At 47.5% G+C, this 12,254-nt stretch overlaps 1 protein-coding gene across 1 annotated transcript in view; it reads left to right on the top strand.

The window, feature by feature from the left end:
* Positions 1-12,254, top strand: part of LOC113900903 (two pore calcium channel protein 2-like) — a 55,035-nt gene that overhangs the window by 9,246 nt on the left and 33,535 nt on the right. The window contains exons 2-6 of the mRNA XM_027554532.1: positions 520-608; positions 1,612-1,726; positions 4,554-4,682; positions 11,183-11,299; positions 11,933-12,051. Of these exons, the coding sequence (XP_027410333.1) occupies positions 520-608; positions 1,612-1,726; positions 4,554-4,682; positions 11,183-11,299; positions 11,933-12,051 (569 nt within the window). The remainder of the gene's footprint in view (positions 1-519; positions 609-1,611; positions 1,727-4,553; positions 4,683-11,182; positions 11,300-11,932; positions 12,052-12,254) is intronic.

The raw sequence follows: 12,254 nt of genomic DNA, 5'->3' as shown, positions 1-12,254 counted from the left end.
AAAGAATCTGCTGTATTACCCAGGTGGTTTTCATCTCCTCCTCTGAGAGCCTGTATTTGAATTCCCGAACGCTAAGCAGGCTTCTCACTGCCCAGAAAGCACCTGGAGGCGACCAAGCGGCAGCGTTAATGCTGGCTCCTCCCTGCGGGAGTGGGGTTATTAATGCTGGCTCCTCCCTGTGGGAGGTGGGCGCAGCGTAGGGGTGGGGGCATTAATGGTGGTTCCTCCCTGCGATTGTGGGGGTATTAATGTTGGCTCCTCCCTGCGGGGGTGGGCGCAGCATTCGGGGTGGGGATATTAATACTGGCTCCTCCCTGTGGGGGGGGTGCGGGCATTAATGCTGGCTCCTCCCTGCGGGGGTGGGGCATTAATGCTAGCTCCTCCCTGCGTGGGTGGGGGCAGCGTGGGGGTGGGGGAGAGGAGAAGAGGGCTTTCCTCTCGCGCCCAGTACTTACAAACAGAAAAGCCCAGTGTCCCTTCTGGCTCTGACTTGTTCTCCCCTTTCTTTCTCCCTCTGAGGACCAGGAGCTTCTCCTGGCAGCTGCCTATGTCTCCGATGCCCAGTACAACAGAAACGTTCCGTTTGAGACATCCCCTCAGGCCATCAGGTAATTCAGGTGTTCAACTGTCACTGAAACACTGAAACAGTGTTAAACCTAGAGTCGCCTGTCCTTTAGCACTTCATATTCTTGAAGTTGAACCCAAACTAAAGTCACTGTATCAACTAATATTTGGAGCAATATTTGGGGTATGGCGCGCAGCGTCGGGCAAACCCCAGTGGTGGTGTTCTTCCACGTTTTAAGAGCGCGGTCCTCACAGGTCGGGAAGCGCTCAGCACACATGCCAAGGTCAGATAACCGAGTGAGTGACACCCGGAACAGGGAGAAGACATCCGCGTGGGAAACATGGCGTCCTTCTCGCTCGCTTAGAGCTTCCCACGTGATAAGAAGACTTGTTCTTTTACTTTCTATCGCCTTTTGATGGAACTCATATGTTGGTTCTTTTCATGACAATTCAGCTTTTTCTCCCTAACTCCCTAAAGGTCGAACTAAAACCAAAGATTCATCTCAGAATAAGACAAAAAAAAATCTTACCGCCAGGACTGAGGTGTCAGTACCTCCAAAGGCAGCAGCGGATGCCTCATGCCTGGATGCCGTCTGGCAGTTTGGGGGATACCCCCTACAGAAGAGAACCGTGTGCCCGGGATCTCTCTGGGTCCACCATGCCGAGATGGGCTGATAGACATTATAAATCAGTTAGGCCCCTGCGCCATGTAATATTAATAACAGGTCACTCTGACTGAGGGCTTGCTCTGTGTCAGCCCTCCAAAAGGACATTTCAGGGTCTCCAACACCCCACCAGGAGGGTATTCATCCTAGCTTGAGACTGTTAAGAGAATGCACTTTGACAGCTGGTGACTTTTTTCGTTGTGAACATTTTGTAGTGCGCACTCAGTCAAACGCTACCCCTCACTCCTTAGGATTGAAAGGAGAGTGGTCAGAGCCTGGACTTTGTAGTTTATCTCCTATTCCTCCTCTTCGAATGGGGCTCGGGGTAGCCGTTTAACTTCTGCTTCTCGCTTGTAACTTCCTCTGTTCTTCTCCGCTCCAGACTTTACCACTTCTATAACCACTGGACGATGCGGGCAGCCACCTACTTCTTCATTTGGGTCAACCTTGCGCTTGCCCTCTTTGAGGAACCAGCCGTGTTCCCGCTCCCTTTCTTGGTAAGCTCTCAGCACAGAACGACTAATCAGACTTTGTCACAGATGAATTCAGTCGCATTCTTCCCCTCAGATTTTCAGTACCTATGAATTTGGTTTCCTTTTCTTTCTGGGGGAGGGGTTGGAAGAATTCTGCAGAGCTGATGCTTTTCCTCACTAGACAGTGGAAACAAAGTGGCAGTTTTGGGTCTTCTATATGTTCAGTGCAGTTCAGTCGCTCAGTTGTGTGGGACTCTTTGCAACCCCATGAATCGCAGCACGCCAGGCCTCCCTGTCCATCACCAACTCCCGGAGTTCACTCAGACTCACGTCCATCGAGTTGGTGATGCCATCCAGCCATCTCATCCTCTGTCGTCCCCTTCTCCTCCTGCCCCCAATCCCTCCCAGCATCAGAGTCTTTTCCAATGAGTCAACTCTTCGCATGAGGTGGCCAAAGTACTGGAGTTTTCAGCTTTAGCATCGTTCCTCCAAAGAAATCCCAGGGCTGATCTCCTTTAGAATGCGTACAAGGGCACATTGCACAGACAAGTGATGTTTGAAGGCATGTTTACTTAATGTTGAGTAGACAATGTGAGCATATAGTGTAATATGTGTCTTGTACTTGCCACACTTCCAGCTCTTTTCATAGTAATAAGTCATTATTTATAGGTGCTTTGAAGTAAAGCATCAGATTACCGAGCTACTGCAGATGGGTTCCAAGTAATAAATTGATGACCTGCCCACATTAATTCCCGACTCACACTGCTCTCGCCTCTCTGTGTACATGTGACAGAGACTGTATGACTTGCAAAGCCTAAAATATTTACTGTCTGGTCCTTTGACAGACAAAGTTCATTTGACCCTTGCTTTAAAGAACAAGGTTTTCCTGCCTCCCATGAGTCTGCGGGTGACTGGCTCAACTGGGCAGATTTTTCTCTTGGCTGGGGTAGTGCGTCTGGTGGGCAGCTGGGGGCTCACGGGGCTGGAGTGCCCCTGCTCTCTGCTCTGCTCTCTCTCGGCCTCTCCCCGTGGCTCAGGCTTCTCCCTGTGGATGGGGGTCTAAGAAGGAGCTGCATCCTAACATGCAAGCACCGTCAACCTCTGCTCACACCATACTTGCCAAAGCCCAGGTGCCCAGAGCCCATCACATGCCCAAGCCCTAAGTCAGCAGGGGAGGACCCTGCACAGGGAGGTAAAAAATCAGAGTTGTGTTTGTTGGGTGCCATCAAAGTTGGCAGTCTTCCATGGGTGCTTCCACGGTTGGTGGTATCCGTTTGATGAGGATGTCACAATTAATGACGTCTCTGGGCAGAAAACTTTTAGCCCAGTGTCTGTCAAAACAAACACCAAACCTGAAGAAGCAGAGCTGTGCGTTCACAGACCCGAACAGAGCTGGTCCCCGGCCCCCGCCGCCCGGCACTGGATGAGGTGCGCTCCCAAGGATCTCTTCTCAGCCCCTTAGCTCTCTTCTGTGTCCCCACCCTGCTGTTTATTATTGCTCACACACAGTTTGGGCTTGGCTATCTGTTCAGCCAGTGTTTGCACTTCACATCTCTAAAGTCAGATTACGGGGGATGGGTGGGGAGGAGGGGACGACAGAGGATGAGATGGCTGGATGGCATCACTGATTCGATGGACAGGAGTTAGAGCAAACTCTGGATATAGTGAAGGACAGGGAAGCCTGGCATGCTGCAGTCTGTGGGGTCACAACTTAGTGACTGAACAACAGCAGCATTACCAAGAAAATCTCATCTTGAGCCAGGGTGTCCTGGAATGCCCCAGGCCCTTTTGTAAGCCTGGTCTTGACAGTAAGTCTCTATAGCCCCTCAAGGATGAACAGGCTGAGAGCTAGAAAGTTTGAAGGGGCTGCAGCCCCTATCTGAGCCCAGGGCTCATGAGGGCTGGGGTCAGGGGTGGAGAAATTGTGCCACCTGCTGCTTTCAGGGCCCAGAGCCAGCCCCCTTCCTCCTTCCCTTGAGAAGTTCATTTCCTCCACCCTCACTGAGCTCTTCTCTCCCCACTGATGGAGAGAAGTACTCCTGTTAGGGAGGATTTACTGTCTCTTGGCAACCGCAGGCAAAGTATTAATATGAGTTGCACTCGCAGACTGCAAAGCTAGCTGCCTGTGGGAGTTTGGAATTGATACCTGTAGCTCAAGGAGGAGATGGTCAGGACATCGAGGTGGGTCTGGTAGCATCCAGCCAAATCCGGGCAGCAGGCTGGGAGGGCAGCGATCTAAGGAATGATCTGGCATTTCAAAACACATCTCTGGAGCGTTATTATTAGAGACACTGAACTTCTAGATGTCTATTCTGAGTATGAACACGGGGAATTTGAGAGCATAGCAGATGCCCGTTTCTGCCAATCCCTGAGCCCCACTTTTCTGAGGAATGCCTTCTGGGGGTCCTCTGCATGCTGATTTACGCCCCTCCCCGCCCCTTCCAGGAAACCCTGTCAGCTGGGTCATGGGATTTGTGGTTGAGAGGCAGGTTTCGTTTTAAGAGAAAAAACATTCCAACCAGCTAAGAATTTTGCTGTAACTTTCAGTAATATTAAGCCAAGTGTTAGTTGCTCAGTTGTGTCCAGCTCTTTGTGACCCATGAACTGTACCCTCCAGGCTCCTTGTCTGTGGAGTTCTTCAGGCAAGAGTACTGGAGTGGGTTGCCCCTGCCTCCGCCAGGGGGCCTTCCTGACCCAGGGATTGAACCTGCATCTTCTGCATTGCAGGCAGATTCTTTACCATCTGAGCCACCAGGGAAGCCCAAGTAAAACTGAGGGACATTGCTCAGCTCACAGGGTGGTGTCAGGGAGTAAGAGAGAATTAAGCCATAGCTCTGTTTTTTTGCCACAGGTTACCTCGATAGCAGAAGTGCTCTGTCTGACTGCCTTCTTTGGGAGACTGGTTCACTTTGCGAAGGTCACTCCTCAGAAGGTCTTCTGGAAGGATACAAAAAACATCTGCGTCATGGTAACCATAGTGGTGAGTGCTCGTTACAGTGCCTTCCAGAGGCTGTGGTCAAAGGCAAAAGGTATGAAAAGACTGGGTAGGTTTGAGTGGGTTCAGGAAAATGACGGATGCTGGGAGAGCAAGCACCAGCGGCACAACTGCCAGAAAACCACAAGGGAAGCGCAAATTGGGCAAAATGTGATGATGTGAGAGCTTTAATGTCTCAAGGGCACTTCCAAATTAAAGGAAAAAGAAACAGAAACCACAGTTTTAAAAAATGTGCTGCAGGGCAGCCTCAGAACAGAGTGCCTGTTCCAAGTCCGGCATATATCCTTCCATTCCTTTTTCCCTGAATTGCATTTACACATATGAACATGATCGTTTTGTTCCCTGCTGTATATTCATACTTAAGTTCAGGAACATAGTACCTGTATTATATATACCTATATATAGTATATCTGTATGAATGCTGCTCAGTCATTGCGATTAAAAGATTAATGTATTATTTGACTATTTCTTAGCTTTTTCATAGTTCAGTATAGCATAAAGACCAAACAGATGTTTTGATTTTTTTTTAAATAAAAATGCTCAACTTTTCTATGAAAAATATGTGCTGAAAACTGGTGATGGCATCTCCTGAAAGAGGAAGTAAATACTAGCAGATAAGAAAAAATGTTTAACTTGACTAATTAAGAAATACATGTGGGAGGGCATGGTTCTTGAGGGGCTAGCCTACTGTGTTCCCCCTTTTCCTGGAAAAGAGATAAAGCCACTCTTTATACCACCCCCCATAAAAGAACTATACATGAAAGCAACAATAAAAGACCGTGCATTTGCCTGTAAAACAATCATAGCAAGATTGAAAACATTTCAGTCCTTTCATCCCTTCAATCTTGTCATCCTTTACTCGAGGGAAGAATCAGTTGTTTTTTCTGGAAGGCTGGTTAGCTATTCCTTTGGAAAAGCCTTTTGTGTGCAAGTGCTTGCTCCCATATTTCCATTCCTGGGATTTGATCTTTAGGGAAGAAGGATGTGTTCAAAGATTCATCCACAAGATTAGTCATGGCTGAGCTGTTCTTAGTATTGAAAAATTGGAAACAACTGGATTTCCTGACAGTCGGTTCAGTTCAGTTCACTCGGGTGTGTCTGATTCTTTTTGACCCCACGGACTGCAGCACGCCAGGCCTCCCTGTCCATCACCAACTCCTCAAACTCATGTCCATCGAGTCAATGATGCCGTCCAACCATCTCATCCTCTGTTGGCTTCTTTTCTTCCTGCCTTCAATCTTTCCCAGCATCAGGGTCTTTTCTAAGGAGTCAGTTCTTTGCATCAGGTGGCCAAAGTATGGGAGCTTCAGCATCAGTCCTTTCATTGAATATTCAGGGTTGATTTCCTTTAAGATTAAGTCATTTGATCTCCTTGCAGTCCAAGGGACTCTCAAGAATCTTCTCCAACACCACGGTTCAAAGGCATCAATTCTTCGGCGCTCATCTTTGTTTATGGTCCAACTCTCACATCCATACATGACTACTGGAAAGACCATAGCTTTAACTTGATGGACCTTTGTTGGTAAAGTAATGTTTCTGCTTTTTAATATGCTGTCTAGGTTTATGACAAACCCAGGAGCAAGTGTCTTTTAATTTCATGGCTGCAGTCACCATCTGCAGTGATTTTGGAGCCTAAGAAAATAAAGTCTGTCACTGTTTCCATTGTTTCCCCATCTTTTTCCCATGAAGTGATGGGACCAGATGCCATGATCTTAGTTTTTTGAATGTTGAGTTTTAAGCCAACTTTTTCACTCTCCTCTTTCACTTTCATCAAGAGGCTTTTCAGTTCCTCTTCACTTTCTGCCATAAGGGTGGTATCATCTGCATATCTGAGGTTATTGATATTTCTCTCTGCAGTCTTGGTTCCAACTTGTGCTTCATCCAGCCTGGCATTTCACATGAGGTACTCTGCATATAAGTTAAATAACCAGGGTGACAATATACAGCCTTGACATACTCCTTTCCCAATTTGGAACCAGTCCATTGGTTCTAACTGTTGCTTCTTGACCTGCATACAGATTTCTCAGAAGGCAGGTAAGGTGGTCTGGTATGAAGCAGAAATAGGTGTTTTTCTGGAACTCTCTTGCTTTTTTGATGAGCCAACGGATGTTGGCAATTTGATCTCTGGTTCCTCTGCCTTTTCTAAATCCAGCTTGAACATCTGGAAGTTCCCGATTCATGTTCTGTTGGAGCCTGGGTTGGAGAATTTTCAGCATTACTTTGATCACATGTGAGATCAGTGCAATTGTGCAGTAGTTTGAGCATTCTTTGGCATTGCCTTTCTTTGGGATTGGAATGAAAACTGACCTTTTCCAGTCCTGTGGCCACTGCTGAGTTTTCCAAGTTTGCTGGCACATTGAGTGCAGCACTCTTACAGCATCATCTTTCAGGATTTGAAATAGCTCAACTGGAATTTCATCACCTCCAGTAGCTTTGTTCAGAATAATGCTTCCTCAGGCCCCCTTGACTTCGCAGTTCAGTCTGGCTCTAGGTGAGTGATCACACTGTTGTGGTTATCTGGGTCATTAAGATCTTTTTTGTATAATTCTTCTGTGTATTCTGCCACCTCTTCTTAATATTTTCTGCTTCTATTAGGTCCATCCATACAGTTTCTGTCCTTTATTGTGCCCTTCTTTGCATGAAATGTTCCCTTGGTATCCTTAATTTTCTTGACGAGATCTCTAGTCTTTCCCATTCTGTTGTTTTACTTTATTTCTTTGCATTGTTCACTGAGGAAGGCTTTCTTATCTCTCCTTGCTATTCTTTGGAACTCTTCATTCAGATGGATATATCTTTCCTTTTCTCCTTTGCCTTTCGCTTCTCTTCTTCTCCTGACAATAGGAGATAAATAAAATACGGTACATCCACATCTGTTAAAATGGCCTTATATGCACTTATGTGTCTGTGATCAAGGAGAGATTGCTTCTTATTTATTAGGTCAAAAGAGCAGGTTACAGTATAGTTGGAACACATCTTTGTTAAAGGAAAAGAAGAAAGAGTGATAGAGCTTCACAGCATAATCTGGAAGGACCCTAGCTAAGGGGTTATGCCAAGTGAGGCAGGGTGACATATTCTGAAATGCTGCTGTGATGAGAGTGGTCCCTGGCGGTGATTAGCTGAGGGCACTTTATAATTAGCATCTCAGTACAGCAGCCAGCCGGCCTCAACCTAGAGCGTCCACTATCTTTTCTCACCCTTCCTCAATTTGTTTTGACTTCCTTCATACACGTGCTGAACTCCCGAAATACACAGAGTTATCTCTCTGGTCTCATTTTTTTAGAAATATCTTCACTTCCTATTATTAACAAATGAATACAGTGAGTCCGCTACCTACGAACCTGCAGCTTGCAGACTTTCAAAGATATGAGCCTGTGTTCACACGTACGATCGTGTGAGTGAGGTCATGTGTCTGGTGTATGTGGTCATGTGCGGGCACCTTCTACAAGTCGCTGTGCTTTTGTGTACTTTTCTGTACGGGACTGTATAGAGTACGTTTGTACGTATCTTTAGTTCAATCCCAAGATGTCCATGAGCAACCGTAAAGGCAGCAGGGATGTAACTGGAACTGCTGTACTTTTCAAGGTACTGTACTCTAAGATTAAAAAGGTTTTTTTTTTTTTAATTTTTTGTGTTTTATGTAAAATGTATTTTATGTGAAAAGTATTATAAACCTTTACAACAGTAAAGCTGTTGTTCTTTAGTCACTAAGTTGTGTCTGACTCGTTTTTGACTCCATGGGCTATAAGCCCACCAGGCTCCTCTGTCCATGGAATTCTCCAGGCAAGAATACTGGAGTAGGGTGCCATTTCCTTCTCCAGGGGATCTTCCCAACCCAGGGATGGAACCTGCATCTCCTGCATTGCAGGCAGATTCTTTACCTCTGAGCCACCAAAGAAGCCCCATTACAGTAAAATAAAGTACTATATCGGAGAAGGCAATGGCACCCCACTCCAGTACTCTTACCTGGAAAATCCCACTCATGGAGGAGCCTGGTGGGCTGTAGTCCATGGGGTTGCTAAGAGTCAGACACGACTGAACGACTTCACTTTGACTTTTCACTTTCATGCATTGGAGAAGGAAATGGCAACCCACTCCACTGTTCTTGCCTGGAGAATCCCAGGGACGGCGGAGCCTGGCGGGCTGCCGTCTATGGGGTTGCACAGAGTTGGACACAACTGAAGTGACTTAGCAGCAGCAGCAAAGTACTATATAGTAAAGTACTGTGTATAATTGGGTACCTAGGCTAACTTTGTTGGACTTACAAATGCGCTCTTGGGACAGAACATATTCATATATGAGTGTCTTACTGTACAAGAACCCTCGATCTGAGATGGGACTTGTGACGACATCTTCAGTTCAGTCCATAACACAGTATTGCCTGACACAGGAAGGTGGAGGATGAGATGGCTGGGAAAACTTAAAAAAAAAAAAAAAGAAAAGAGTTGGAAAGCATGTACGTCTTTCAAGGCTGTGTTTGCTGCATGACCCCCTCCTGGGACAGGGTCGGAAGTCCATCCTCATCTCCTAAGACTTCCAGCACAGAGCCTTGACTATGATGGACACGTGGGCACTTTTCAAGCCCAAGTCCGACCCAGTCACCATGCTCCCTTCTTTAGAGCATCCCGAATCCCACCAAGAAAAGCCAAAGTCGGTGTCGGAGGCTCTGTGTCCCTCCCACCGGAGGTCCTCCTGTCCTAGACCTGCACGGCCATCCCTCCTACGCCACCTCCTCAGAGCCCCAACCCACACACCCTCAGCCCCTGTCTCATCCAGGTTTCCTCCAGAGAGCTCTGAGTGCTTTCTCTCTCTAGAGCTAGAACAATGCCTTGCATGAAGAGGCACTCCGCAGAGGTGTATGGAGTGAACTGGATGAGGGTGCAGAGTGCCCCGTCCAGGTCTGTCCTGCATCTGTAAGCAAAAGGGTCGCACTCCTTCACCTCCATCCCCCTTATTTGAAAGACTTTCTGGGCTCCCCAGGCTCTGGGAATAAGACTTATCTTTGTAGCCTGATCCTCAAATTCACCTGCCTTCGGTCTGAGGGCTTGTCACTTCCTGCTCCCCTCTGCCCCCACTGCCAGGAATCCCTGCTTCCTGAGCGTCCCTTTGCTGTGTCTGCCTGCCACAGCTCTTGACTGCTCAGAGTTGTGTGCTTTTAAAGCTTTTATTTGCTTTAAGATTACATCAAAGGGGACTTCCCTGATGGTCCAGTGGTTAAGAATCTGCCTGCCAATGCAGGGGACCCAGGTTCGATCACTGGTCCGGGAAGATTCCACACAAGGTGGGGCAACTAAATCCACGTGCTGCAGCTACTGAAGCCTGCACGCCCTAGAGCCTGTGCTCTGCAACTAGAGAAGCCACTGCAGTGAGAAGCCCCTGCACCACGATTAGAGAGTAGCCCTTGCTCGCTGCAACTAGAGAAAGCCTGAGCACGGCAACGAAGACCCTGTGCAGCCAAAATTTAAAAATTAATTAACAACAGCAGCAAAAGATTGCATCAGGGAGTGCTTCCTCCAGGAAGCCTCCACAGATACCGTGACCCTTGGTGAGCTGTCCGGCCACCCCTGCTGCCCTGGAATAACCCCTCTGACTCCCTCCAGGTGGCGCCCCGTGCAGCGGCCAGCACCAGCCTCTTTCTGAGTCTGTATTTTCTCTCCCACTGTGATTGAGCTTTCTCAGTCCTCAGTGCCTTGCCTCCAAAGGGACTGATCTAACATTTCTGATGATGGTAGATTATTCTTTTTTAACTTACATTTTTCTAAACTGCTCTGGGTCCTTCTTCCTTTGTCCATCCTCAGGATCACAGACTGACCTTAATAAGGATTGATAAGAATTTTCTGTAATCTGCATATTTCTATCCCGTTGTGTGTGTGCATGCTCCGTCTTGTCCAGTTCTTTGCGACCCCATGGACTGTAGACCAGTAGACTGCAGATTCTCCAGGCAAAGTTACTGGAGCGGGTTGCCATTTCTTACTCCAGGGGATCTTCCCAACCCAGGGATCGAACCTGCGTCTCTTGCATCTCCTGCATCGGCAGGCAGGTTCTTTACCACTGGTGCCACCTGGGAACTAGGCTAGAAACCTGCCTCATATATGGAACCGAAGAAAAGTACCACATGGTGGTAGGTAGTGCTGGTAACTGCCGAGGCTCTGTTACCAAGCCTCCTGGGTCCAGTCCCAGGCCTGCCCCTCTTGCTGGCTGTGTGACTGGGGCCTCATGATCTCCCTCTCTGTATGTCAAACATTTCCATCCAGGAGTGGTACCCTCTGCAGGGGGCGTGGAATAGTCTATGGAAAGCTTATAGAGGCCATGGCACATAGTGAACTCTCGGATGACAGCCGCTGTTAATGTTCTGTTTTTATGCTATGAATGTGGTTCTTTTCCCATGATATATCATGACCTTCCTCCTGGGTCAGTGAACATGCGTCTGTATGGCACTTCCTCAGTCCTCTAGCAGTATTGACATCTCCGCCCCATGTCTGTCACAGCTGACCTTGATTGATCTGGTCATCTATGGGTCCCTGGAAGCTGTTAACATCCGCGGAGTTCGATGGTCAAGGGCCTTGAGGCCAGTCTTCCTCATCAACTTCCCTGAAAGTCGTCAGGTAAGGATATGATTTAGGATACATAAGGGGGTGTTTAAAAAAATTTTTTTTACTGAAGTGTAGTTGAATTACAGAGTTGTGTTAATTGTTGCTGTACAATAAAGTGACTCAGTTATACATTTGTATGTACATTCTTTTTCATGTTCTTTTCCATCATGGGTAGGGTGTGAGCGCAGTTATCGTGGGGTATTGAGTACAGTTCCCTATGCTATACAGTAGGACCTTGTTGTTTACCCATTCTCTGCACACACACCAGTTTGGCTTCCCTGGTGGCTCAGTGGTAAAGAATCCTCCTGCCAATGCAGGAGACATGGGTTAGATCCCTGGTTTGGGTAAATCCCTTGGAAAAGGAAATGGCAAGCCACTCCAACATTCTTGCCTGGCAAATCCCTTGAACAGAGGAGCCTGGCGGGCTACTGTCCATGGGGTTGCAAAAGAGTCAGATAGGACGAAGCAAATAAAACAACGTATCCCAGTCTGCATCTCCTAAGGAAGCGGGGTTTTTGTTTTAGCAGAGAATTAGCTGATTGTGTGTAAATGATCCCAGTCTGCATCTGCTAAGGAAGTGGGGGTTTTGTTTTAGCAGAGAATTAGCTGATTGTGTGTAAATGAAACGAAATTTTGTTGTCACAGATCCGAAGGACTTTCCGAAGCATCCGGAACACTCTGCCCGACATCCTCTACGTGTTCCTCTTGTTCCTCTTCAGTATGATGATTTTCTCCCTCATGGCCTTGAAGCTTTTCGGGGATAGGTGAGCAGGCTGCTCTGGAGGTTTCTGCCGGAGAACTCTCCCATGTGTGTGTTCAGCCTGCCGGTGGCAGAGTTGGTCACCAGTGGCTGTCTTCCCCGTTCAGACACTCCAGGAGGGCTCCACAAGGGGAAAAGGGTGTCAGAAACCACAGCTTCATTTATGTCTGTGGGTTTTTTTCACTCTGTGTCGCTGATTCCTCTTTA

The sequence above is a fragment of the Bos indicus x Bos taurus genome, chromosome 11, assembly GCF_003369695.1.
Source record: "Bos indicus x Bos taurus breed Angus x Brahman F1 hybrid chromosome 11, Bos_hybrid_MaternalHap_v2.0, whole genome shotgun sequence".
In the NCBI taxonomy this organism is placed as follows: Eukaryota; Metazoa; Chordata; class Mammalia; order Artiodactyla; family Bovidae; genus Bos; species Bos indicus x Bos taurus.
Note: the sequence above shows the minus strand (reverse complement) of the source record. Positions and strands in the feature narration are given on the sequence as shown.